This window comes from Macaca nemestrina, chromosome X (genome assembly GCF_043159975.1).
Source record: "Macaca nemestrina isolate mMacNem1 chromosome X, mMacNem.hap1, whole genome shotgun sequence".
NCBI classification, from domain to species: Eukaryota; Metazoa; Chordata; class Mammalia; order Primates; family Cercopithecidae; genus Macaca; species Macaca nemestrina.
In genome coordinates, this window is record NC_092145.1 from 111,148,282 (window position 1) to 111,174,838 (window position 26,557).

At 52.6% G+C, this 26,557-nt stretch overlaps 1 protein-coding gene across 10 annotated transcripts; it reads left to right on the forward strand.

The window, feature by feature from the left end:
• The first annotated feature begins 226 nt into the window (after positions 1-226).
• LOC105493928 (calcium voltage-gated channel subunit alpha1 F) lies at positions 227-26,488 on the forward strand. 10 transcript variants are annotated; one of them, XM_024796598.2, is made up of 45 exons: positions 227-400; positions 641-783; positions 878-1,030; positions 2,774-2,970; positions 3,082-3,185; positions 4,402-4,559; positions 4,834-4,926; positions 5,034-5,127; positions 5,293-5,319; positions 5,468-5,628; positions 6,534-6,759; positions 8,419-8,626; positions 8,717-8,837; positions 8,952-9,033; positions 10,496-10,541; positions 11,051-11,102; positions 11,194-11,235; positions 11,792-11,936; positions 12,117-12,246; positions 12,627-12,686; positions 12,834-12,940; positions 13,027-13,114; positions 13,558-13,665; positions 13,756-13,808; positions 15,001-15,147; positions 15,985-16,186; positions 16,284-16,442; positions 17,257-17,367; positions 17,622-17,705; positions 18,734-18,862; positions 19,221-19,286; positions 19,540-19,631; positions 20,048-20,207; positions 20,437-20,564; positions 20,843-20,939; positions 21,122-21,224; positions 21,483-21,584; positions 21,765-21,895; positions 22,133-22,258; positions 22,840-23,009; positions 24,426-24,533; positions 24,677-24,804; positions 24,909-25,021; positions 25,738-25,935; positions 26,184-26,488. In XM_024796598.2, the coding sequence occupies exons 3-45, from the start codon at positions 904-906 to the stop codon at positions 26,412-26,414; spliced, it is 5,214 nt and encodes a 1,737-aa protein (XP_024652366.2). In that variant the 5' UTR covers positions 227-400; positions 641-783; positions 878-903; the 3' UTR covers positions 26,415-26,488. The 10 variants fall into 10 exon arrangements, 8 of the variants coding, with proteins under 8 accessions (XP_024652366.2, XP_011760242.2, XP_070944744.1 ...); XM_071088643.1 differs by having other exon boundaries at positions 231-400; positions 2,763-2,970; XM_011761940.3 differs by lacking the exon at positions 11,194-11,235.
• Positions 26,489-26,557: the final 69 nt, after the last annotated feature.

The window sequence follows — 26,557 nt, forward strand, 5'->3', positions numbered from 1 at the left end:
TACATCCCCTTCCCTGAGGACGATTCCAACACTGCCAACCACAACCTGGTAAGGCCCGCCCCGCCCCAGCCCGTTCCCAGCCAGCTAGAGACCTAGTAGAGCTCACTCCTTCCAGCCAGACCCCGCCCCCTCTCTGACCCGGATGGCCCTGCCTGGCCCAGCCCCACCCTCGGTCCTGACGATGCTCCCCATGCCCCCGTCAAACCCCGCCTTCAAATAACTCCCCGCCTTCCCGCCCCGCCCCCGGTCCCACCCCCCAGGAGCAGGTGGAGTACGTATTCCTGGTGATTTTCACTGTGGAGACGGTGCTCAAGATCGTGGCCTACGGGCTGGTGCTCCACCCCAGCGCCTACATCCGCAATGGCTGGAACCTACTCGACTTCATCATCGTCGTTGTCGGGTGCGTGTCTGCGGGGGGCACCCCACCCTAGTCGCCTTCCTACCCTCAGGCCTGCTGAATTCTGGGCTCAGGAAAGCGATTCTTTCAGACCGCCCCCATTCGGCAGCCAGAATCAGGAATATTATTAAAACCCATTTCTATTTCTAGTTACAGGGACTTGTGCTTTTCTGAGAAGGTTAGGTTGGAGGGGGGAATCCCAAGGCCTGACCTCCGCCTCCCTGCTCGGTGCTCCCCCATCAGGCTGTTCAGCGTGCTGCTGGAGCAGGGCCCCGGACGGCCAGGCGACGCCCCGCACACCGGGGGAAAGCCAGGAGGCTTCGATGTGAAGGCATTGAGGGCGTTTCGGGTGCTGCGGCCACTGAGACTGGTGTCTGGGGTCCCGAGTGAGTGGCACATCCCCCGAGGTCGGAGGTGGAGGGTGGGGTTGGGGCTGAGCTGACCCCGCCCTTATTTCTGCCTACCCCTCCCTCCCCGCAGGCCTGCACATAGTGCTCAATTCCATCATGAAGGCTCTGGTGCCGCTGCTGCACATTGCACTGCTCGTGCTCTTCGTCATCATCATTTATGCCATCATTGGGCTCGAGCTGTTCCTTGGACGAATGCACAAGACGTGCTACTTCCTGGGATCCGGTTAGTCGGCCCGCCCCTCCTAGGCAGAACATGCCCCCTCCTCTGGTTTCTAGATCCAATACTGCACTCAGGGAAACCCGCTGAAATTCACAAGACTCCGCCCCTAGGCTCAGGTTCCATCCCCAGATAACCAAGTCCCACCCATATATTCAAGACTCTGCCCTAAATCAGACTACAACCCCACCTCGCTTATAACTCCGCCCCATCACAAGACTGTACCCACAGGCTGCCCCGCACTTAAGACAAGACCCTGCGCCTTGGCTCGCGCCTGTATTCCCGGCATTTGGGAGGCCGAGGCGGGAGGATCATTTGAGCCCAGGAGTTCGCGACCAGCCTGTGCAAAATAGTGAGCTCCAGTTTCTAAATAATAATAATAATAACAAAATAAAAACAATTTTTAAAAACTTTATCGGCCCGGCGCGGTGGCTCACGCCTGTAATCCCAGCACTTTGGGAGGCCGAGACGGGCGGATCACGAGGTCAGGAGATCGAGACCACCCTGGCTAACACGGTGAAACCCCGTCTCTACTAAAAATACAAAAATTAGCGGGGCGCTGTGGCGGGCGCCTGTAGTCCCAGCTACTCGGGAGGCTGAGGCAGGAGAATGGCGTGAACCCGGGAGGCGGAGCTTGCAGTGAGTGGAGATCGCACCACTGCGCTCCAGCCTGGGCGACAGAGCGAGACTCCGTTTCAAAAAAAGAAAAAATTATCCTCGGCTGGGCGCCGTGGCTCACGCCTGTAATCCCAGCACTTTGGGAGGCTGAGGCAGATGGATCACTTGAGGTCAGGCGTTCGAGACCAGCCTGGCCAACATAGTGAAACCCCATGTCTACTAAAAATACAAAAAATGAGCCGGGCGTGGTGGTGCACATCTGTAATCCCAGCTACTCGGGAGGCTGAGGCATGAGAATCGCTTGAGCCTGGGAGGCGGAGGTTGCAGTAAGCTGAGATCGGATCGCACCACTGCACTCCAGCCTGGGCGATGGAGTGAGACTCGGTCTCAAAAAAAAAAAAAAAAAAAAAAAAAAAAAAAAAAAACACACACACAAAAAAAACTATATTCTCCACGACTGGTCTCATACACTCAGACCATTTACCCGATACCTCCCCTCTTTTCAAGAGACCCGTCCAAATTCACAAGACTCCGCCCCCAGGCTCTTGCCTCATTGTTATTTAGAAGACTCCACGCCAGGATTTAAATCCCTGTTGGTGGGATCCCTAGCTTGCCAGTGGTTCAGAATACGGAGCTCGCAGGGTTCTGCCCTAGAAGGGGAGCTAAGTGTTGCCTTAGAAAAATGTAGGACTGGCCGGGCACGGTGGCTCACGCCTGTAATCCCAGCACTTTGGGAGGCCCAGGCGGGCAGATCACAAGGTCAGGAGTTCGAGACCAGCCTGACCAATATGGTGAAACCCCGTCTCTACTAAAAATACAAAACAAATTAGCCGGGCGTGGTGGCACACGCGGGTAATCCCAGCTACTCAGGAGCCTGAGGCAGGAGAATTGCTTGAACCTGGGAGCTGGAAGTTGCGGTGAGCCGAGATCCTGCCACTGCACTCCAGCCTGGGCGACAGAGGGAGACTCCGTCTCAAAAAAAAAAAAAAAAAGGAAAGAAAAGAAAAAAGAAAGAAAAAGAAAAAGAAAAATCTAGTACCCAAGTCGAACTTCCTAAGTGGGCGGGGCTTCAGGGTGGCAGCGACTGAGAGTGGGCCTGCTTCCAAGCCCCAAGCTCCAGTCTTCCTGCAGACCTGGAAGCGGAGGAGGACCCATCGCCCTGTGCCTCTTCGGGATCGGGGCGTGCATGCACGCTGAACCAGACTGAGTGCCGCGGGCGCTGGCCAGGACCCAATGGAGGCATCACCAACTTTGACAACTTCTTCTTCGCCATGCTGACAGTCTTCCAGTGCGTCACCATGGAAGGCTGGACCGATGTGCTGTACTGGGTGAGGTGGACTGTGGGCACAGAGCTCGGAGGCTGCACCTGCCTTTCCTCCCTGACACTCACGCAGGAGTGTCTGCCTACCCTGAGGGATGCATGCCTTTTCTCTCCCCAGATGCAAGATGCCATGGGGTATGAACTGCCCTGGGTGTACTTTGTGAGCCTTGTCATCTTTGGGTCCTTCTTCGTCCTCAACCTTGTGCTTGGCGTCCTGAGTGGGTGAGGGATCTAGACACTCCTTGCTTCCCACCCCTCAGCCACTGCCCGCTTCTTTGTGCCTGGCAAACTCCTAGGCATCCTTCAAAACCGATCTGAAATACTCCTTCATTTAATCATGAGCATCTATTGTATGTGAGGCACCATTTTAGGAATGGAACAAAAGGCAAAAATCTCTGCCTTCCTGGTATTACATTCTGATGGGGAGAGACAGAAAGTAGCAACATATGCAATAAAATAAGTGTGTGCATTTATATATTGGCACGCACATATACGTAGTGTTTTATATGGAATGTGTACTGTGGAAAGAAAGGAAAGATAAAAGATAAGAATGGAGAGATCTTGTGATTATAAATAGAGATGTCAAGAAAGGCTGTCTAGGCCGGGCGCGGTGGCTCAAGCCTGTAATCCCAGCACTTTGGGAGGCCGAGACGGGCGGATCACGAGGTCAGGAGATCGAGACCATCCTGGTTAACACGGTGAAACCCCGTCTCTACTAAAAAATACAAAAAATTAGCCGGGCGCGGTGGTGGGCGCCTGTAGTCCCAGCTACTCGGGAGGCTGAGGCAGGAGAATGGCGTGAACCCGGGAGGCGGAGCTTGCAGTGAGCTGAGATCCGGCCACTGCACTCCAGCCCGGGCGACAGAGCGAGACTCTGTCTCAAAAAAAAAAAAAAAAAAAAAAAGAAGGCTGTCTTGACAAGGTGTTATTTGAGTAAAAATGTGAAAGAAGCCAGGTGCAGTGGCTCATGCCTGTAATCCCAGCACTATGGGAGGCCAAGGTGGGAGGATGGCTCGAGGTCAGGAGTTCGAGACCAGCCTGGGCAACATAGTGAGACCTCATCTCTACAAAAAATGAACAAAAATAGCTGGGCATGGTGGCGCACGCCTGTAGTCCTTGCTACTCAGGAAGCTGAGGTGGGAGGATTGCTTGAGCCCAGGAGGTCGAGGCTGTGGTGAGCTATGATCACACCACTGCACTCCACCCTGAGTGATGGAGTGAGATCCTGTCTCTGGGAAAAAGGAAAAAAAAAGAGAGATGAGGTGCACCATCTGAGGGAAAAGCATTCCAAGCAAAGAGAATGGTCAGTGCAAAGGCCCTGAGGCTAGAATGTGCTTGGCATATTCAAAGAGTAGCCAGGAGGCTAGTGTGGCTGGAGAGATGAAAGCAAGGTGTTCAGATTGGCTCCTCCCCCTAGCCCTCTATCCTCCTCCCTCAGGGAGTTCTCCAAGGAGAGAGAGAAAGCAAAAGCTCGTGGGGACTTCCAGAAACAGCGGGAGAAGCAGCAGATGGAGGAGGACCTGCGGGGCTACCTGGACTGGATCACTCAAGCCGAAGAGCTGGACATGGAGGACCCCTCCGCCGATGGCAACCTTGGTTCTATGGCTTAAAAGGGCCGGGCGGGCCATCGTAGGCAACTCCAATCTGGTCCATTCCCTGCATGCCTTAGATGTGGTCTGCCATCCTGAGACCCACCTAGGCCTGATCTGCAACAACTCTAGCCCCAGCTCCCCCCTCCCAAATTATGGCTCAAAATGCAGAATCAAGACCAACCTCAGCTATAAAGACTCCAAATGACGCCCCTACCCTAGACATGGCCCTAACCCTGCCCCCAGTATGTCCTCCCTAATTGTCTTTTCTCTCCCTGCAGGGCCACAGCTGACCGAGCTGACCAATAGGAGGCGTGGACGTCTGCGCTGGTTCAGTCATTCCACTCGCTCCACACACTCCACCAGCAGCCATGGTGGGGGTCCAGCCAGGCTGGGGTGGGGGTGGGTAGGCAGAGGTGAAAGCCAAAGGTTGGACCTTGGGGTCTTCAGGTCCTGACCACTATCCCCACCTTGCCTACAGCCAGCCTCCCAGCCAGTGACACCGGTTCAATGACAGAGACCCAAGGCGATGAGGATGAGGAGGAAGGGGCTCTGGCCAGCTGTACACGCTGCCTGTGAGGGCCCCCAGACCCTGACCCAGCCCAGAAACCTGTCCAAACCCTGACTCTAGTCCTTTCTTTAGCCTCAAGCCTCAACCTCAGTCCTTGACCTCTGGCCCCAGTTACTGACTCCCCTTTTGCCCTTTATGACACCCACCTCCCATCCCCCCTCTTTTTCAGAAACAAGATCATGAAAACCAGGGTCTGGTGAGTTGGGAAAGTTGTATGAATCCTTGACTCCATGACTTTGAAACCCCCCACCTCCAAGCCCTCATCACCTTTGAGACCCCCCACCTGAGCCCCCCAGGGCGGGCTTAGGTAGGTGATCTCAGCCTGTGGGCTCCCCTTCCCCCAGCCGCCGCCTCCGCCGAGCCAACCGGGTCCTTCGGGCACGCTGCCGTCGGGCTGTGAAGTCCAATGCCTGCTACTGGGCTGTACTGTTGCTCGTCTTCCTCAACACGCTGACCATCGCCTCTGAGCACCACGGGCAGCCTGTGTGGCTCACCCAGATCCAGGGTACACCCCCAGCCTGCCAGTCGTCTCCCCCAGCCTCCTATTCCTTCTACCCCAGAAGCTTAAATCCAGGACCTCTACGGTGCCTCAGCCCCCAAGACACTGCCTTTCCCCCCAAATAAATCCAGAGCCCTTAGCCTATTCCATCCCACCTTGTAGCTTACACAGGTAGAACTTTCTGTGTGCCTCAAGCTCCTTTCTCAGCACCTTTCTTTATGTGTACTGACAATTTCTTCACCACAACCTTATGCGAGTTAAATACTAAGGCACAGAACACTGAGCACCAAGGCACTGAGGGGTTAAACGACTAATCTCGGGACTCAGCTAGTGAGTGGCAGAGCCGGAATTAGAACCCAGGCAGCCTGGCTCCAGAATCCAGGCTCTTATCATCACACTGTCTGGACAAGTTCTCCACATCTACAAAATGGAGATGATAGATAATAGTATCCACTTCATGAGGCAGCGAAGAGGAGTAAATGATGTAAAGTGAAAAGTGCTTAGGACATAGCCCACCATAGAGCTAACACTTTATAAGTGTCAGCTCTTACTATTATTCATTATAATCTAAGCCCCAGCCTGAATACTGAGCACATTTCTAACCCATAGCCCACAAACCAGCCCCAATCCCAAAGAAACCCTAGACTCTAACTCTACTTGTGAATTTGGGTCTTCTGGATTCATAGTCTGGCCCCCACCCCGACTCTGCCCCACATCCCCATCTCCAAGCCCCTCAAAACTTCACCTACTCTGACCTACAAACTCACCCCAATCCCTAGCCCTAAGTTTTCCCTCAGCCAGCACCTGGCCTGATACCAGCTACCTTGGGTCACCCCATGGTCCCTAGTTACCTCCCCACATGTCACCATGGAAACTGGCCAGCCCAGTCACCCCTGCCCATCTCCCCACAGAGTACGCCAACAAAGTGTTGCTCTGTCTGTTCACGGTGGAGATGCTTCTCAAGCTGTATGGTCTGGGCCCCTCTGCCTATGTCTCTTCCTTCTTCAACCGCTTTGACTGCTTCGTGGTCTGTGGGGGCATCCTGGAGACCACCTTGGTGGAGGTGGGCACCATGCAGCCCTTGGGCATCTCAGTGCTCCGATGTGTGCGCCTCCTCAGGATCTTTAAGGTCACCAGGTGTGTATCAGGGGAGGGGGAAGACTAGGTCCCCAAACACAGCCCCAACAGCCCCCACCCAAGCTCCAATGATAACTTCATCTGCTTCACCATTCATTGAGCAGACATCCATTGAGTGCCTGCTGCGTGCCAGGCACCCTGCCAAGCCCTAGGGAAACACCAGGAATCAAGCAGACACAAGTTCCTGTCTTCATCCACTGAGGAGAATGTCTACTCCATTTCCATTGCCTTCCTCAACCTCAACTCCTGCTCTAACGTTTTTCTCCAACCCCATCTCCGATTTCAATGCCATACTCATTCCCAACCCAAACCCCATCCCAAACCCCAACCACAATACCATCTCTGATCCCAAACCCCAACCACAGGTCACCTATGAGCCCATTTACAACCCTAACACCCATTCCCAAGCCCAACCCCATCTCCCACCTCATCCCTAACTCCCAGCCCCATCCCTGTCACTAACCACCAACCATAATACCATCCTTATTCCCCAAACAGAACCCCCATGTCCCTAACCCCTACCTATCACCCTATCTTCAACTGCAACTCCATTTCCATTCTCAGCCCCAGTCTCATCCCATCCCCTCCTCTATCCCAGCCCTCAACCACAACTTGTCCTTAACTCCATCTCCAACCCCAAATACGTCACAACCCCATCCCCAACACCAGGCCCAGTCCCAACCTGAAGCCCAATTCTAGCTTCACCAACTTCCGTTAAACCTCCATCCTAGGCTGGGTGCGGTGGCTCACGCCTGTAATCCCAGCACTTTGGGAGACTGAGGCGGGTGGATCACGAGGTCAGGAGTTCAAGACCAGCCTGGCCAAAGTAGTGAAACCCCATCTCTACTAAAAATACAAAAAAATTAGCCGGGCGTGGTGGCACGTGCCTATAGTCCCAGCTACTTGGGAGGCTGAGGCAGGAGAATCGCTTGAACTCAGAAGGTAGAGGTTGCAGTGAGCTGAGATTGTGCCACTGTACTCCAGCTTGGGCAACAGAGTGAGACTTCATCTCAAAAAAAAAAAAAAAGAAAGAAAGAAAAAGGAAAAAGGAAAAAAAAACCCTCCATAGTAACTTTATCTCCCAATCTCCCATTACACCCCAACACCAACTCTAACACCAAACTCTCAACTTTCCCCTACTTCTTTACTTTTTTTTTTTTTTTTTTTTTTTTTAGACGGAGTCTCGCTCTGTCGCCCAGGCTGGAGTGCAGTGGTGTGATCTTGACTCACTGCAAGCTCCACCTCCCGGGTTCATGACATTCTCCTGCCTCAGACTCCCGAATAGCTGGGACTACAGGCACCCACCACCACACCCGGCTAATTTTTTTTTTTTTTTTTTTTTTTTTTTTTTTAATTTTTAGTAGAGATGGGGTTTCAGCATGTTAGCCAGGATGGTATCGATCTCTTGACCTCATGATCTGCCCGCCTCGGCTTCCCAAAATGCTGGGATTACAGGCATGAGCCACCGTGCCCAGCCTCCCCCACTTCTTACTCTCATCTCACCCCAACTCCAAAATCAGTTCTAACCCTGACACCAAAGCTATTTGAGCCGAACCTTCCCAGGTGCATCCCAAGCTGGAGCCCTGCCCCGGCTCCTGATGCTCCAGCCACATCCAGTGGACATGGCATCGACCCTTCCGCCTCCCATTTCTGTTGCAGACACTGGGCATCTCTGAGCAATCTGGTGGCATCCCTGCTCAATTCAATGAAATCCATCGCATCCTTGCTGCTTCTTCTCTTCCTCTTCATCATTATCTTCTCCCTGCTTGGCATGCAGCTGTTTGGGGGCAAGTTCAACTTTGACCAGACCCACACCAAGCGAAGCACCTTTGACACGTTCCCCCAGGCCCTCCTCACTGTCTTTCAGGTGGGATCTGGAGACCATGGGATGGGTGGGTCGGGGAGACCCTGGAGTTGGAGGGGGTCCAAGAGCTCCATGATGACTTTCCACCCCCAGATCCTGACAGGTGAGGACTGGAATGTGGTCATGTATGATGGTATCATGGCATACGGTGGTCCCTTCTTCCCAGGAATGCTGGTGTGCATCTATTTCATCATTCTCTTCATCTGTGGCAACTGTATCCTTGGAGCTTTGTGGGGCTGGATGATGGTGGAGTGGGGGTGGGTAGGGGGACCTGGGTGGTCTACAGGCAGGGTGCTTCTCCATCCTTTGCAGCCTAAGCTCATCCCAGACATCCTGTTGAACGTGTTTCTTGCCATTGCTGTGGACAACCTGGCCAGTGGAGATGCAGGCACTGCCAAGGACAAGGGCGGGTGAGATCTGGCTCCACCCCTAACACAGTCTCTCTCTGGAATCCCTAACTGGGAACCCCTCAGACACCCCCACCACCAGAGATGCCTCTAGACACCCTGGTAATCCCCATCTCCAGATACCATCTGCCAGTCCTCATTCATTCAACATGCATCTATTGAGTGCCTACTGTGTGCCAGGTCCTGTTCTAGATGCTAAGGAGACAACAGGGGTCAAGGCAGACAGAGTCCTCACCTTCATGGAACTAACATTCTAGTTGAGGAAGGCAAGAAAAATATAAACAAATGAATATATAATATATGTTAATAATATGTAATAAAGAGAAATAAAACAGAATGAAAGGACAGCAAGAAATGAAGATTGCTCTTTGGAGTTAAGGTTGGCAAGGAAGGTCTCTATGAGGAAGTGACATTTCACCAGAGACTTGAATGAAGTGCAGGAGTGAGCCATGCAAATATCTGGGGGAAGAGTATTCAAAAGGGGAGTGGCAAGTGCAAAGGTCCTGGGGTGCTAATGTTCTTAGCACTTTTTTTTTCTTTTTTTCTGAGATGGAGTTTTGCTCTTGTCACCCAGGCTGGAGTGCAGTGGTGCCATCTCAGCTCACTGCAACCTCCGCTTCCCAGGTTCAAGCAATTCTCCTGCCTCGACCTCCTGAGTAGCTGGGATTACAGACGTACACCACCATACACAGCTAATTTTTTTTTATTTTTTGTATTTTTAGTAGAGACAGGGTTTCACCATGTTGGCAAGGCTGGTCTTGAACTCCTAACCTCAGGTGATCCACCCACCTCAGCTTCCCAAAGTGCTGAGATTACAGGCATGAGCCACCGCACCTGGCCGCATTCTTAGCACTTTCAAAAAAAATACCAGCGATGCCGGGGTGCAGTGGCTCACACCTGTAATCCCAGCATTTCGGGAGGCCGAGGAGGGTGGATCACCTAAGGTTAGGAGTTCGAGGCCAGCCTGGCCAACACGGTGAAACCCAGTCTCTACTAAAAATACAAAAGAAAATTAGCTAGACAAGCTCGCTTGAACCCAGGAGGTGGAGGTTGCAGTGAGTCAATATCACACCACTGCCCTCTAGCCTGAGCAATAGAGTGAGACTCCATCTCAAAAAATAAAAAAATAAAAACAGTGAGGCTGGAATGGAGTGAGGAAGGAGGAGCGTGGTATGGAGTGAAGGTCAGTGGAGGAAATGGGGGGCCAGATTGAGGGCATTCTGGGCCAGGGTGAGGACTGTAGTTTTTCCTGAATTAAGGAGCCGTGGGAGGGTTGTGGGCAGAGTTGGGATGTCCCAGACAGGGTTTAACAGGCTCCCTCTGGCTGCTTTGAGAACAGACTGTTGGGACGGGCAATGGGGAAGAGCAAAGCAAGAAGGTTCTATGGGACTCAAGAAAGGTCTGTTCTGACTGTATCGATCCCCCTTTGCCCATCTGCAGCAATCACCCCTATTTCCTCGTACAGGGAGAAGAGCAGTGAGAAGGACCTCCCACCGGAGAATGAAGGCCTGGTGAGTTAGATGCCTGGGCACTGTCTACACCTCCTACTCCCACCACTACCTGTCTATGTGTGCATGTCTGGTTTTTTGTTGTTGTTGTTTTATTTTGAGACAGAGTCTCACTCTGTCGCCCAGGCTGGAGTGCAATGGTACCATCTCGGTTCACTGCAACCTCTGCCTCCTGGGTCCAACAGATTCTCCTGCCTCAACCTCCTGAGTAGCTGGAATTTACAGGCGAGCGCCACCACACCCGGCTAATTTTTGTTATTTTTGAAAGAGACAGGGTTTCACCATGTTGGCCAGGCTGGTCTCGAACTCACTGACCTCAAGTGGTCCACCTGCCTCAGCCTCCCAAAGTGCTGGGATTACAGGCATGAGCCACTGCGCCCAGCCATGTGCATGTCTTTAACCTTCATCCTCTGCCTATTCATTCCCCTATTATTGCATTTCTTCCATGCTTCCCCTGTGTCCATTCCCTGTGTCTCCCTCACCATTGATGACCCCCGTCTTCCTGTCCTCAGGTGCCTGGTGTGGAGAAAGAGGAAGAGGAGGGTACAAGGAGGGAAGGAGCAGGCAAGTAGGCAGGGCCAGGTGGAGCAGGTGTGGGACCCTGGGGACAGAGCTCAGGCAGACAGCTCCTGACCCCTGAAACCCTTCTCTCCAGAGATCGGCCTTTTCCAAGATCATCCTGAAAATAACAGATTTGGTATGTGGTCAGCAACGTTTGGGAACATTGAGGTTAAAGAAGAGAAATGCAGCTTAGGCAACATAGCAAGACCCCATCTCTTAAAAAATAATAATAATAATTAGCCAGGCATGATGATGCAAGCCTGTAGTCCCAGCTACTCGGGAGGCTAAAGCAGGAGGGTTGCTTGAGCACGGGAGTTCAAGGTTGCAGTGAGCCATGATGGCACCACTGAAGTCCAACCTGGGGGAGCAGAGTGAGACCCTGTCTCTAAAGAAAAGTAAGAAGAAGAGAAACACGTTTTGTTTACTGCTGAACTTCTCAGAGCCTTTATTATAAAATAGTCTGTGTACACAACATTCATTCAACACACATTTACTGAGCTCCTACTGTGTCCCAGGCACTGTTCTAAGTGCTGTGGACACAGCAGCGTACAAAACAGACTAAAATACCTTCCTGGAGGAGCTGACATTCTAGCAGGGAAATGGAAAGAATTGGCCATGTGGCAAACACTCTTCTGGGTGTTTTACATCAACTTGCTCAATTAATTTTCTTTTTTGCTTTTCTCTGGTGCCAGACATGGAGGAGGAGGAGGAAGAAGAAGAGGAAGAAGAGGAAGAAGGTGCAGGCGGTGTGGAACTCCTGCAGGAAGTTGTACCCAAGGAGAAGGTGGTACCCATCCCTGAGGGCAGCGCCTTCTTCTGCCTCAGTCAAACCAACCCGTGAGTGCTGGAAGTGGCAGGGGGTAAGGCAGGAGGGGCTAGGGCAGGTGGAGGACCATGGAGCAGCCAAGGTGGGAGTGGGGGCATGGGTGTTGCATCAGGGCCAGAGCTGTATCCCTTGGAATCCCTGATCAGTTCTGTGGTCCTGAGTTCTGACCATGGCCCACTCCCTCTCCACAGGCTGAGGAAGGGCTGCCACACCCTCATCCACCATCATGTCTTCACCAATCTTATCCTGGTGTTCATCATCCTCAGCAGTGTGTCCCTGGCCGCTGAGGACCCCATCCGCGCCCACTCCTTCCGCAACCACGTGAGCCTTTGGCTGGGAGATAGGAGCTGAGGGGACACTCCTAGGGGTGTCCTCGTGGGCACAAGCTGGGGCAGGGTGGAGATAAGGAGAAGAGCCCTAGGTGAGCCTAGAGAGAGGCTCGTTAATGGCAGCTGATGCAGTACCAGCCTTTACGGTGTGTGCAACACACGGGGAAGCACCAGGGGCGAGATCAATATTTGACTGAGGAGGAAGCTGTGCTCAGAGAGGTTAAGCAGGCCAAGGGTGCCCATGTAGCTGGGTAGAGGCAGAAGAGTCCAAATTTAAACCCTAATCTTTCTGATGGCCAAGCCTTTTGAGAAGTCACCTAGGATCCCCCTCAGTCGTGACTCAGTGGCTCCCCGCTCTTTCTCACACCCCAGATTCTGGGTTACTTCGATTATGCCTTCACCTCCATTTTCACTGTGGAGATTCTACTAAAGGTGACTAATGGGACTCCAGTTCTACCCTCAGTTGCCCCAGCACTCTCCCCACCGGTCCTTGCAGCCCACCTCTCCTGTCCCCATCCCCACCTCCCCCAACCCCCACCACCTCCAGGTCTGGAGTCTAGCCTCATGTCCCGTCCCCAGATGACAGTGTTTGGGGCCTTCCTGCACCACGGCTCCTTCTGCCGTAGCTGGTTTAATATGTTGGATCTGCTAGTGGTCAGTGTGTCCCTCATCTCCTTTGGCATCCAGTAAGTGACAGCTCCCCAGCCCACCCTATTCCTCTCACAGCCGGGGCCCAGCCAGGGCCAATGCCTGAGGATTGCCCCTTCCCCAGCTCCAGTGCCATCTCAGTGGTGAAGATTCTGCGAGTACTGCGAGTACTGCGGCCCCTCCGAGCCATCAACAGGGCCAAGGGACTCAAGGTAACCCCACCGCACCCAAACCCATAGGACCCAGGCCCTGCCCTGCCCCTGGGGCCAGGATCACTGATCAGACTGACCATTTCCACTGATGCGTGACCATACAGCCTGGACCTGACACGTAAATACACATCCCTGACCACTAGCCATGTGGCCTGACCCATGTTCCTTCCAAGTGACCATATGTTTCTACCAGTGGCCACATTTCTCAGACCCAGCTCCCTGACAGGTGGCCACAGATCCCCACCCGGCAAACACCTATTCCTGGTGGGTGCCCACACATCTCTAGCCCCTAACACTGCCTTTTGAACACATGTTGCTAACCATACATCTCTGACCCATCACCACATGTCCCCAGCCCAAGTCCCTGAGCTGCATCCAGAGTCCCTGCCTCATGACCACTGTGGCCTGTAGTGTTCAGTAGCCATATGCTTGGGTGCCCGCAGCATGTGGTGCAGTGTGTATTTGTGGCCATCCGGACCATCGGGAACATCATGATTGTCACCACACTACTGCAATTTATGTTCGCCTGCATCGGGGTGCAGCTCTTCAAGGTGGGGCAAACACTGGAGGGAATGCCAGGCAGGGGTCCGGGCGGGAGCGTGATGAAGGGTGAACCTATATGACAGACATCCTCCCTACAGGGGAAATTCTACACCTGCACGGACGAGGCCAAACACACCCCTCAAGAATGCAAGTGAGTGCCCAAGGCCCTGCCCTCCACGGAGCTCAGGACCCCTCCCAAAGACTATACAGCCCCTAGATCTCACCAAGGCCCAAAGATATAGTCCCAGAATTGTCCCAAGAACTGCAGAGGCCCTCAGATCTCACCAAGTCTTCGGAGATCCCCCTGATACCTCCCCCAAATCCCTCTCCACATTCCCCAAGTGACCTACATTCCACTCCAGACCCTTAGCAATCACCACCCCCACCCTGAGCCCCCAGCTTCCATCTTGAGACTCCTGTAGAGGGTAGTTAAAAGCCTGGGCTGTGAAGTCAGACATTACTGGTTCAAATCCACTTCATGAGACTTAGTTACATTTCTTACACTTACTCAGTTCCATTTCACTCAACTGAAAAACAGGGCTATCTCACAAGGCTCTTGTGAAGAGTAAATGAGCTACTACATGGAAAATGTACTTTGTACAATGTAAAGTCGCTAAACAGAAAACCTAGCTTGGGCTGGGCGCTGTGGCTCACACCTGTAATCCCAGTACTTTGGGAAGTTGAGGCAGGCAGATCACCTGAGGTTGGGAGTTTGACACCAGCCTAGCCAATGTGGTGAAACCCCATCTCTACTAAAAATACAAAAATTAGCTGGGCTTGATGTTGTGCGCCTGTAATCCCAGCTACTCGGGAAGATGAGGAGGGAGAATCGCTTGAACCCGGGAGGCAGAGGTTGCAGTGAGCCGAGATCATGCCACTGCACTCCAGCCTGGGTGGAGTCTTTTTTGAGACTCTGTCTCAAAAAAAAAAAAAAAAGAAAAGAAAAATCTAGCTCAGTGCCTGGCATATAGTTAGTGCTAATAAACGTTGGCTATTATTTGTTTTACTTTTTCCTGGCAGGCGATGATGAGAATAATGGTGATGATGAAATGATGCCAACTATGTGCCAGACACTAGTCTCATGTCTTGACTTGTGACATTTCTTAATCCTTGTGACAAGCCAGGAAATCAATTCTGTTATTATCCTTATTTCTTAGAGTGGGGAAATGGAAGCACAGAAAGGGTAAATGTGCAAGATCACCCAGCCAGGACATGGAGGGACAGGATTTGAACCCAGACCATATTGCTCCACCACTATGTCCTGCTGCCTCCATGCTGGAGACCCCAGAACATTTCCCCAGTTCCTCTACCTCACCCATCTAACCTGTTTGCAACATCCATAGGGGCTCCTTCCTGGTGTACCCAGATGGAGATGTGTCACGGCCCCTGGTCCGGGAGCGGCTCTGGGTCAACAGTGATTTCAACTTTGACAATGTCCTTTCAGCCATGATGGCCCTGTTCACTGTCTCCACCTTTGAAGGCTGGCCTGCGTGAGGGACAGGGCCCTGGGGTTATCAGGGGATAGGGCAGGGGTCTCTGCAGGATTGGGTTGGGATCTCCTGGGAATGGGTGGGAGTGTATCTGGGGGATGTGATGAAGGTCTCTTGAGACTGGATAGGGTTTTTCTAGAGAGTGGTGAGTGTATCGGAGGACTGTAGAGGTGGGGTTCCCAGAAGCTGGGTGGGAGTTCTTTGGGGACTTGAGTGAGGGATCTCCAGGAATTAGACAGGGGTCTCTAAGGGACTAGGTAGCTAGATAGAAGCCTAGAAAGGATTGGAGATGGTTTGGGGGGACAGAGTGGAGGTTTGAGGGGACTGGGATTGGTCTCTGAAGAGATGAAGCAGGGATTCAGGGATTTCTAGAAAGCTGTGCAGGTCTTTGGGATACTCATTGTGGGGCTCTGTGGGAAGATGGAGTGGGGATTCAAGTTGATGGACAGGGATAAATTTACAGATCATTGGGGGCTTGTGTGGAAGTTCTGGGGAGGTGCATGGGGGTCTCCAGGTGGTTGGAGAAGGGGATTTGAAGGTCTGTGGAAACTTAGGGGATTTCTGGGTCTTTGAGGGTCTGAATGGAGATTCTCTGGAGGACTGTATGGGGGTTTCTGAGGGCATGGGACAGAGGATTTGGACTCTTTGAGGGTCTGGCAGGGATCTCTTAGAGTATGTATGGAGGTCCCAGGTGGTTAGGTCAGGAGATTTAGGGGTCTTTGGGGTGCCGGGCAGGAAACTCTGGGGTGTCTCTGATAAGTGGACTGGGGGTAGGTCTGAAGGGGCTGGGATATCCCCTCACCTGCCCCTACCTCTACCCTCCTCTGGCTCCCACAGACTGCTATACAAGGCCATCGATGCTTATGCAGAGGACCACGGCCCCATCTATAATTACCGTGTGGAAATCTCAGTGTTCTTCATTGTCTACATCATCATCATTGCGTTCTTCATGATGAACATCTTCGTGGGCTTCGTCATCATCACCTTCCGTGCCCAGGGCGAGCAGGAGTATCAAAACTGTGAGCTGGACAAGAACCAGGTGACCTCTGACCCCTGACCCCCTGTGGATGGTCACCAACCCTTCCCTCCTTGCCTCAGGACCCCACTGCTCACTCATGCCCTGCCCTGGTATGCAGCGTCAGTGTGTGGAATATGCCCTCAAGGCCCAGCCACTCCGTCGTTACATCCCCAAGAACCCGCATCAGTATCGTGTGTGGGCCACTGTGAACTCTGCTGCCTTCGAGTACCTGATGTTCCTGCTCATCCTGCTCAACACAGTTGCCCTAGCCATGCAGGTCTGAGATCCCTGCCTGAACCCCGCCAGATTCCTGACCCTATTATCTCCACACAATCCCTTGGGAACCATTAGGAACACTTAAGGCTGCGAGTAACAAACCCCCTGCTAACTAACAGTGACTTAAGCTATAAAGACATTTGCCATATTTCTTCAGGTCCATGGCCAGTACTTGTAAGTTGCATCCTGATTTCAGAGATGTAAGAATGTGAAAAAAAAAGGTAGCCAGTGGCCATTGCAAGTTGCCATTTATTATAAAATGCACCCCAATTTCAGATATTCTAAAATGTAAAAAGATGTGCATCCTGGAGTCAATGAATTGTGGTAATTATCTCAGGTATCGAGAAGTGCAGAGGTAGGCTGTTTGTTCATTGTTCATCCGGGGCCCATGCTCTGTCTATCTTTCTGCTTTACCATTCTTAGCAAGTTGGCATTCATTCTCATGATTGTTGTTTCATGGTCACAGCTCCAGGCATCAAAACCACACTCAAGGCAGGGAGAGTTGTACCTGGGGACTCTCCTTATTTGATCCTTTCATTGGAAAGCAAAATATTGTTTACAGAAGCTGCTAACCAACAGCAGATTTATGTTTATGTCTCATTAGTCAACCTGGCCTTGCCTAGCTACAAGAAAAGCTAGGAATCAAGAACTAAACTTTCCAGTATCCACAATGGGAGGCAGACAGTGCAAGGGGTTTGACCAATCCACAGTGCGATCATGACCCCAGACTCGCCTCAGCCCAGGCCAGGGAATATTTGGTTGGGTGTGGGGGGTCTCTGCCTCAGGTTCCATCTCAACCTGATTTTCTCCTGCAGCACTATGAGCAGACTGCTCCCTTCAACTACGCCATGGACATCCTCAACATGGTCTTCACTGGTCTCTTCACTATTGAGATGGTGCTCAAAATCATCGCCTTCAAGCCCAAGGTGGCCCCCCTGCTCTAGCCCCACCCACCAGTGGATGAGTTCCTTGGGAGTGGAGTGTATTGCAGAGCTCTGGGGTTGGGGATGTGGGCAGCAACCAGGGAGTGAGTCTAGGGAGTGAGAAGGATTCAGGTGCAGGCCCATCGTGTGATCCAAGCCAAGCCCTGCCCGCCTCCAGCGCCCCCTATTACTACTGGCCCCCTACCCTGGCTTGCAAGCTTTGAGAAGACAGGGCACTACTTTTCTCCTGCCTGCAGCATTACTTTACTGACGCCTGGAACACGTTTGATGCTCTTATCGTGGTGGGCAGCGTAGTAGATATTGCCGTCACTGAAGTCAATGTGAGAACTGGCCTTTCCACTAATCCACTCTCACCCTACACACCTTCCCTCACCTCTATCCTGGGGCTCCCCTTCATGTGGGTAGGTGGTTCCCACGCATATCCTCCCTACTCCTGGAGACTCAGTGCTTCTCATTCTAGCTCTATCTCTTCTGAGTCCCTGTTGGGTTCAGCCAAAGTCCCCCTCTACCGGCTTCCTCATTCCATTTTGTAACCTATCTACTGGCTCCACCATCTCCTAAAACACCTCTCCTGTTATTTCTGTTATCTCTTTCATTGCCTCTACATTCCCCATCCATTGGCTCCGTCATGTCCACTGACTCCTGCTTTGGCTCCATCTTTTCTGATGACTTCATTGGCTTCATTTCTCCACCAACTTCATCGTCTCTGACACTGGCTCTTTCATGGCTCTGTCATCACCACTGACTATATCATTGGCTCCATCACCTCCATTGGGTACTACATGGTTCTGTCGCCTCAACTGACAATGCTGCTGGTTCCCTATCTCCATCACTGGCTTCTCCATTGGCTCCTCCATCGGTTCTCATCTCCATCATCTCCATGACACCACTGGATCCATCATTTCCTCTATTGGCTCCAATGTCTCTGATCCATCACCTCCTTTACTCTCTCCTCTCCCTTCCACTCCCATTACCAACTTTTTCCACAACCATCCTAATCCACTACCATATAAACTTTCCCATTGTCTCCTGTATAATGACCCCACCATCACCCCCTATATCTGCTCCATCATTTCTTGCCTTGTTCATTTGGGCCTATGATGTCATCATCTCCCCTATCACCTTTTTCTTGGTCATATCTCCCTCCAGAATGGTGGCCACCTTGGCGAGGTAGCCCACCCTCATAACAAGGACTCTCTGCTTCTTTTCCCATGTCCCTCTGTCCCTCCATCCCTCCGGATTACCCTGGGGCCTGAGTGATTTGGGTACTGGGAGGGCCAAAGAATGAGATAGGGAGATGGCTGGAGTAAATGCAAACTGAGCATCCCTACTGCACCCCTCACCCCAGAGCTCTGAGGACAGCTCCCGCATTTCCATCACATTCTTTCGCCTCTTCCGAGTCATGCGGCTGGTCAAGCTTCTCAGTAAGGGTGAAGGGATCCGCACATTGCTCTGGACATTCATCAAGTCCTTCCAGGTAATTCCCCACCCCATCCCTTTGACCATACTTCTCCCCCATTTCACACTTCTCAGCCTGCCCCTTTACAACCCTCAGAACTACATCTCCCAGCATGCCATACCCATTTCCAAATTATCATTCCAATTTTCTCTCTTTTCGGGGCTCTCAATTTCCAACACACCTCTGGCCTCACTGACCTTACTCTATCTACTTAACACTATGTTCACATTTGAGAGACACCACAGTCCTGGGCAGTTTGGAGATGGACTGTATCTCCCAGTAGGCCCAGGCCAGGGAAAGCAGTGCATTCTGGGGCTCATAGTTCTCTGCCTGAGCCTGTGCATCTATTCTCTGCCCCGCTCCCCCATCCCTATAGGCCTTGCCCTATGTGGCTCTTCTCATCGCAATGATATTCTTCATCTATGCCGTCATTGGCATGCAGGCAAGTGGGGACCCTAGGAAGCATCCCTTAGGCACTCCTCTGCTGGCAGGGGATGGGGTAGGAATAGCCCCAAAGTAGGGGTGGCGGGTAGACAGACAAGCTGGACAGCCCTGGGTCAATCTACACATCTGTGAAATGAGATCAGCAGTGATGCACTGTTTGTCAGGGTTATGAGGCTCCTTTAGGTATTAGGAGGTGTGAAATGGGTGGGGCATGGGTTCACCCCACTGACACAGCCTTGGTGTGTCCACAGATGTTCGGCAAGGTGGCTCTTCAGGATGGCACACAGATAAACCGAAACAACAACTTCCAGACTTTTCCACAGGCTGTGCTGCTTCTGTTCAGGTGAAATCTACTCACTCCCCTGCCACCTCATGCCCGTGGGTGCCCACACACCCTCTCTGAGCCTCAGACTGCTTGAGCTATGGGAATAACACGGCAGCATGGGGCTCCATACAGCCCAAGATGTTTCCTGGCTATGATGTGAGGAGTCTGTTAGAGTATTCTAGCCTCAGCCATTTTCTTTCTGTCTGTAAGACACATTCCCTTCTCAGGTCTCAGTGCCTCATCTGTAAGATGCAAACACGACTGTCGTCAACATGGCCACACTGGCTGTTAAAATATTGAAATGTTATCTGTGCCAGATGTAGCCCCTAGTGAGAAGTAGGTCATCTCCTCATTCCCCAGTCCTCTCCCAACTCCATTTGCCATGACTTCATAGCCATCCCTTCAGGATGCTACCCCTGTGTGACCCCCACCAGGTGTGCCACTGGTGAGGCATGGCAGGAGATAATGCTTGCCAGCCTTCCCGGAAATCGGTGTGATCCTGAGTCTGACTTCGGCCCTGGTGAAGAGTTTACCTGTGGTAGCAATTTTGCCATCGCCTATTTCATCAGCTTCTTCATGCTCTGTGCCTTCCTGGTGAGAACCATTTCCTAACAACCACCACCACCGTCATGGGGGCTGGCCCTGAGGGGCTCAGGGATGTGACGTGGGCAGCCCAGATCTTCAGAGTGGGTGAGAGGGCTGGTCTGATGACAAGACCAACCCAGAGACTCATGACCATATAAGCCCACCCCAGCCTACCACCATCCCTCCATGACACTGTTCTGCCCTTCACCTAACTGCTCCCCTGCTCAATGGCCCACAGATCATAAATCTCTTTGTGGCTGTGATCATGGACAACTTTGATTATCTCACCAGAGATTGGTCCATCCTGGGCCCCCATCACCTTGATGAATTCAAGAGGATCTGGTCTGAATATGACCCTGGGGCCAAGTATGCCCTCTATCCCCTTACCTAGAATCCAGAGGACAATGCACAGCCCTACACAGTCCCCTAGCCCCCAAACCTCCAACCTCTGCATCCCATTACCCAGTCAATAGATGCCCCAAGGTTTCCACTGCCCCATCCTCTGCCCTCTCTGACTGCCCTCCAGTTCTTCCCTGGCAAGCTCTGGGGTACTGGTGGGGGGAGGTAGTGATGAGCTGGTGGGGCCTTGAGAAAGGGCTAGAGGGGGTATCGCCAATCCAGTGGTACCTCCCCACCTCCTCCAGGGGCCACATCAAACACTTGGATGTGGTTGCCCTGCTGAGACGTATCCAGCCCCCTCTGGGATTCGGGAAGCTGTGCCCACACCGAGTAGCCTGCAAGGTCTGTGCACCTGCCCACCCCCAGGCCCCTGAGAGAGCTATCACATGGCAAGGGTGGGAAGGGATCTGCCTTGGGTGGGGAGGGGTGTTTGATCGCATCCTCAGAGGTTTCTGCCCCTTGACATTCATTCCTGCATACCCAGCATTTTCCCAGAGTGGGTTTCATGTCTCTGGTGTTCACAGAGACTTGTGGCAATGAACATGCCCCTCAACTCAGATGGGACGGTGACATTCAACGCCACACTCTTTGCCCTGGTCCGGACATCCCTGAAGATCAAGACAGAAGGTGTAGGGGAGGGGCAAGAGTGGGATCGTTCCTGGGGAGGGTGCAAGGAGCAAATTCATTGAATCACGGGCCCCTCTCCTAGCTCTGAACCTCAAAATGGGTGACCGGATTCTCCAGGCCTGTTTCCCCACCCTCCATGTCCAATGGGGGCGGTGTGCATCTGCGGTAGCAGCTTGTGAAGTCACCCCTCCAACAGTGAGGGGGCAGCTGTGGAGGTTCTTCCTATTGGCTCATGCCCCACATCCTCCTCCAACGCAGGGAACCTGGAGCAAGCCAACCAGGAGCTGCGGATTGTCATCAAAAAGATCTGGAAGCGGATGAAGCAGAAGCTGCTAGATGAGGTCATCCCCCCACCAGACGGTGAGCTATCCCCGCCCCAGTTCCCCGCGCCAGTCCCTGAATGGCAGATGATCGCTCTCCACCACAAAACCAGTGCTGGGCAGAGGGTGAGGGGAAGTCCATGCTGGTGGGTAGAGAGCGGGGAGGCGGGCTGGGTCAGAGGGCCCCCGTGTGATCTTGCCTTCTCTCCCTTGCCCCTAGAGGAAGAGGTCACCGTGGGCAAATTCTACGCCACATTTCTGATCCAGGACTATTTCCGCAAATTCAGGAGGAGGAAAGAAAAAGGGCTACTAGGCAACGAGGCCACCCCTAGCACCTCCTCCGCCCTTCAGGTCTTCGGGACAGGGCCTGGTGTGGACGGGCATGTGTGACAGTGCTGTGGCTGATGCTGACCCCCATTTTGATCTTGTGAAACCCATGCCACAGATGAGGAAACTGAGGCCCCAGGCCTCACAGAGGGCCAGGGTGGCTGAAGGACTCCTTCCCCCACCCTACTCGCCTGCATGGGAAACAGAGAGGGAAGGTTCAGACCCTGAGCTGCCTGCTTACCTATTTCACCACCTCCACAGGCTGGTCTGCGGAGCCTGCAGGACTTGGGTCCTGAGATGCGGCAGGCCCTCACCTGTGAGGAGGAGGAAGAAGAGGGGCAGGAGGGAGTGGAGGAGGAAGATGAGAAGGACTTGGAAACTAACAAAGTGAGGACAAGTTTTCACTCTCCCAGGAACTTGATTGTAAAATACTTCGTCAATCCCCTGAGTGATTTCGACACTGCTTCTGGGAAGAAGCCACCCCACCCCAGAGAAGCCCCCTCTGCAATAGAAAAATATTTATTTGAGGCTGGGAATGGTGGCTCATGCCTATAATCCCAGCACTTTGGGAGGCCAAGGTGGGAGAACTGCTTGAACCCTAAGGTTCAAGACCAGCCCTGGCAACATAATGAAACCGCCTCTCTACAAAAAAATTAAAAACTAGCTAGGAGTGGTGGTGCAAGCCTGTAGTCCCAGCTATTTGGGAGGCTGAGGTGGGAGGATTGCTTGAACCTGGGAGGTTGAGGCCACAGTGAGCTGTGATCGTGCCACTGCACTCCCGCCTGGTGACAGAACAAGACCCTATCGCAAATATTTATTTATTTATTTACTTGTTTATTTATTTGATATTTACCACCGCTGTGGGAGGGCAAGGCCCACATTCATGGACCTGTGGGGGAGACACGCTATATGACCAAATAACTTAGCCAAAAAGTGGATGCAACACTCAGTCCTGTGACTCTCCACAGGCCACGATGGTCTCCCAGCCCCCATCTCGCCGGGGCTCCAGGATTTCTGTGTCTCTGCCTGTCGGGGACAGACTTCCAGATTCACTCTCCCTTGGGCCCAGTGATGATGATAGGGGGACTCCCACCTCCAGTCAGCCCAGTGTGCCCCAGGCTGGATCCAACACCCACAGGTATTGTCAAGTGTCTGGAGGTAGATTGTGAGGGAAGGCAAGGACTAGAGACTGGACTGAGGCAATTCAGGAGGCATGAAGTTGAGGAGGGTGGGAGGGAGGGCCTAGAGGCCTTCAAGCAGAAATTTGGGAAGAATGGAGGTGTTTCAAGGGCTCAGGTAAGAATAGAGGGTGATAAGAGATTCATACGAGAAAGGCAATACAAAGGTTTAATGCAAAAAGCACATTATTTGAAACCAAGATTTTCAGTTCAAATCCTGGCTCTGCCATTTGCTAAATGACCTTGGGCTAATCACTTTTTTTTTTTTTTTTTTTTTTTTTTGACAGAGTCCCGCTCTGTCACCCAGGCTGGAGTGCAGTGGCACGATTTCAGCTCACTGCAACCTCCGCCTCCCAGGTTCAAGTGATTCTCTTGCCTCAGGCTCCAGAGCAGCTGGGATTACAGGCATGTGCCATGACGCCAGGCTAATTTTTTTTGTATTTTTAGTGGAGACGAGGTTTCGCCATGTTGGCCAGGCTGGTCTCGAACTCCTGACCTCAGGTGATCTGCCCACCTCAGCCTCCCAAAGTGCTGGGATTACTAGCTTGAGCCACGTGCCCGGCCTAGTCACCTCGTTTCTATAAGCCTCAGTCTCCTCACCTGTATGAGGGGTATGATAAAGCACTTATTTCACAGGGATAAAGAAAGGATGAAATGAGGTAATGCATGTTGAGCACTTAGCTTTTAGACAATACACAGGCAGTTGAAAGAAAAAATTTTAAAAACTTTTTTAGAGTGTCTAGCTTGCCCAGGCATGGTGGCTCACACTCGTAATCCCAGCACTTTGGGAGGCCAAGGTGGGAGGATCGCTTGAGCCCAGGAGTACAAGACCAGCCTGCACAACATAATGAGACCCCGTCCATACAAAAGATAAAAAAATAGCTGAGCATGGTGGTGCATGCCTGTAGCCCCAGCTGCTTGGGAGGCTGAAGTGGGAGGATAAATTGAGCCTGGGAGGTTGAGGCTGCAGTGAGCTAAGATCATGCCGCTGCACTCCAGCCTGAGTGACAGAGTAAGACCTCGTCTCAGAAAATAAAAAATAGAAATAAAAAAAATAAAGGGCCTAGCTTTTACAGGCTCCCTCCACTCCTAATACATGCCAGTTTTGTGTTGAAGGCATCTCTCTACAGGTCAACTTTGATTTTTTTTGAAACTTTCGGTCCTTCTGATGAGATGGACATCTATTAAACAAAAGCCCATGGTCACTTTAAAATGGTTAATGGCTAATTTTATGTGACTCGTCCTCAACAACAACAACAACAAAATCCAAAAGCCCAGTGTTTCTGTAAGGGTTGGGGCATGGTATGAGAGGAACCAGTGGCCCAGGGCCACATATTGAGGGATCTGGTCTGCCTAACGTGCCTCACTTTCCCCAGGAGAGGCTCTGGGGCTCTCATTTTCACCATCCCAGAAGAAGGAAATTCTCAGCCCAAGGGAACCAGAGGTCAAGACAAGCAGGATGAGGATGAGGAAGTCCCTGATCGGTACACTGGCCACACCACATGGGATGAATCCATGAGCTGGGGTGGGGGAGGGGTGGGAACTGGGTCGAGGAGGACTGTTGGTGCCCCATCTCCCAGGCCCAGACCCAGACCCAAGTTCACCCCTGGCCCTCCCACCCACACAGGCTCTCCTACCTAGATGAGCAGGCAGGGACTCCCCCGTACCCAGTCCTTTTGCCACCTCACAGAGCTCAGAGATACATGGATGGGCACCTTGCACCACGCCGCCGTCTGTTGCCCCCCACACCTGCAGGTGAGAGCAGGGATGGATCCAAGGGGCCCCCAAGGGCATGCAGGACAGAGATCTGGGGAAACACTGACATTGCTACTTGCCCCTGGTGCCCCACCCACCCCCAGGTCGGAAGCCCTCCTTCACCATCCAGTGTCTGCAGCGCCAGGGCAGTTGTGAGGATTTACCCATCCCAGGCACCTATCATCGTGGGCGAAATTCAGGGCCCAATAGGGCTCAGGTGAGGCTGTGGAGGTGGTGCTGGGGTCTGGGGTCTGGAGAGGTGGGGGCAGCCTAGGCTGAATTTCTCAAACACAGCACATATCAGGCCCTTTTTTTTTTTTTTTTTTTTTTTTTTTTTTTTTTTTTTTTTTTTTTGAGACAGAGTTTTGCTCTGTTGCCCAGGCTGGAGTGCAGTGTTGAGATCTCGGCTCACTGTAACCTCTGTCTCTCGGGTCCAAGCGGTTCTCCTGCCTCAGCCTCCCAAGTAGCTGCGATTACAGGTGCCCGCCACTATGCCTGGCTAATTTTTGTATTTTTAGTAGAGATGGGGTTTCATCATGTTGGCCAGGCTGGTCTCAAACCCCTGACCTCAGGTGATCCACCCACCTCAGCCTCCCAAAGTGCTGGGATTACAGGCGTAAGCCACCGTGCCTGGCCTCAGAGCCTTCTGAAGAACAGGACACATATGAATGAATGCACACAATGCTCACTGTACTTGTGAGGAAACTGAGGCCCAGAGAGGTTTACCCCAGATCATGCAGGTAGTAAGTGGCAGAGCTGACATTTAAACCCAGACCTTCTGCGCTCTTACATAAATAAACTCAAGCCTGACTTATACCCATTCAGTTTCACTCCAGTTGTATATTGAAGGAAAAGAGTAGGCACAGCAGTGAGTCCTAGACCCTCATACCCTACTTATCCATCTCTGCCCCTCTGATGTTTTTTCCGGCTCAGGGTTCCTGGGCAACACCGCCTCAGCGGGGTCGGCTCCTGTATGCTCCGCTGTTGTTGGTGGAAGAGGGTGCAGCGGGGGAGGGGTACCTCGGCAGATCCAGTGGCCCACTGCGCACCTTCACCTGTCTGCACGTGCCTGGAACCCACTCGGACCCCAGCCATGGGAAGAGGGGCAGTGCCGACAGCTTGGTGGAGGCTGTGAGTCCAGACGGCATATAGACAAGATGGTTGGGGGAGAAGGGGAGGAGGTGGGTACTGGAGGAGGAAGGAAAGGAGTCCCCGGGTCCTACGTTGTGCATGTAGATATCCCTTTGCCCTACGACCTCTCCTCACCCCTGTCCCCCACTGACTTCCCTACATGCCCTCATGGGCACGTCATTTATCCACACTGAACCTTCTGTGCACACTGTGCCCTCGGTCAACACTGATCCCACCTGTGCCCCCAGGTGCTCATATCGGAGGGTCTGGGCCTCTTTGCTCGAGACCCACGTTTCGTGGCCCTGGCCAAGCAGGAGATTGCAGATGCATGTCGCCTGACACTGGATGAGATGGACAGTGCTGCCAGTGACCTGCTGGCACAGGGAACCAGCTCGCTCTATAGCGACGAGGAGTCCATCCTTTCCCGCTTCGACGAGGAGGACTTGGGAGACGAGATGGCCTGCGTCCATGCCCTCTGAATTCTCACCCTTCCCCAACTGCTCAATAAACCTCCTGCCCTCCCCTCCCCAGCAGGAGACAGGCATGGACCACACCCCTGGATTTTGTTGTCTTTGCACTGGGGGACAGGGCTGCCTGGGGGCCCCCATCCATCCATCCCCTG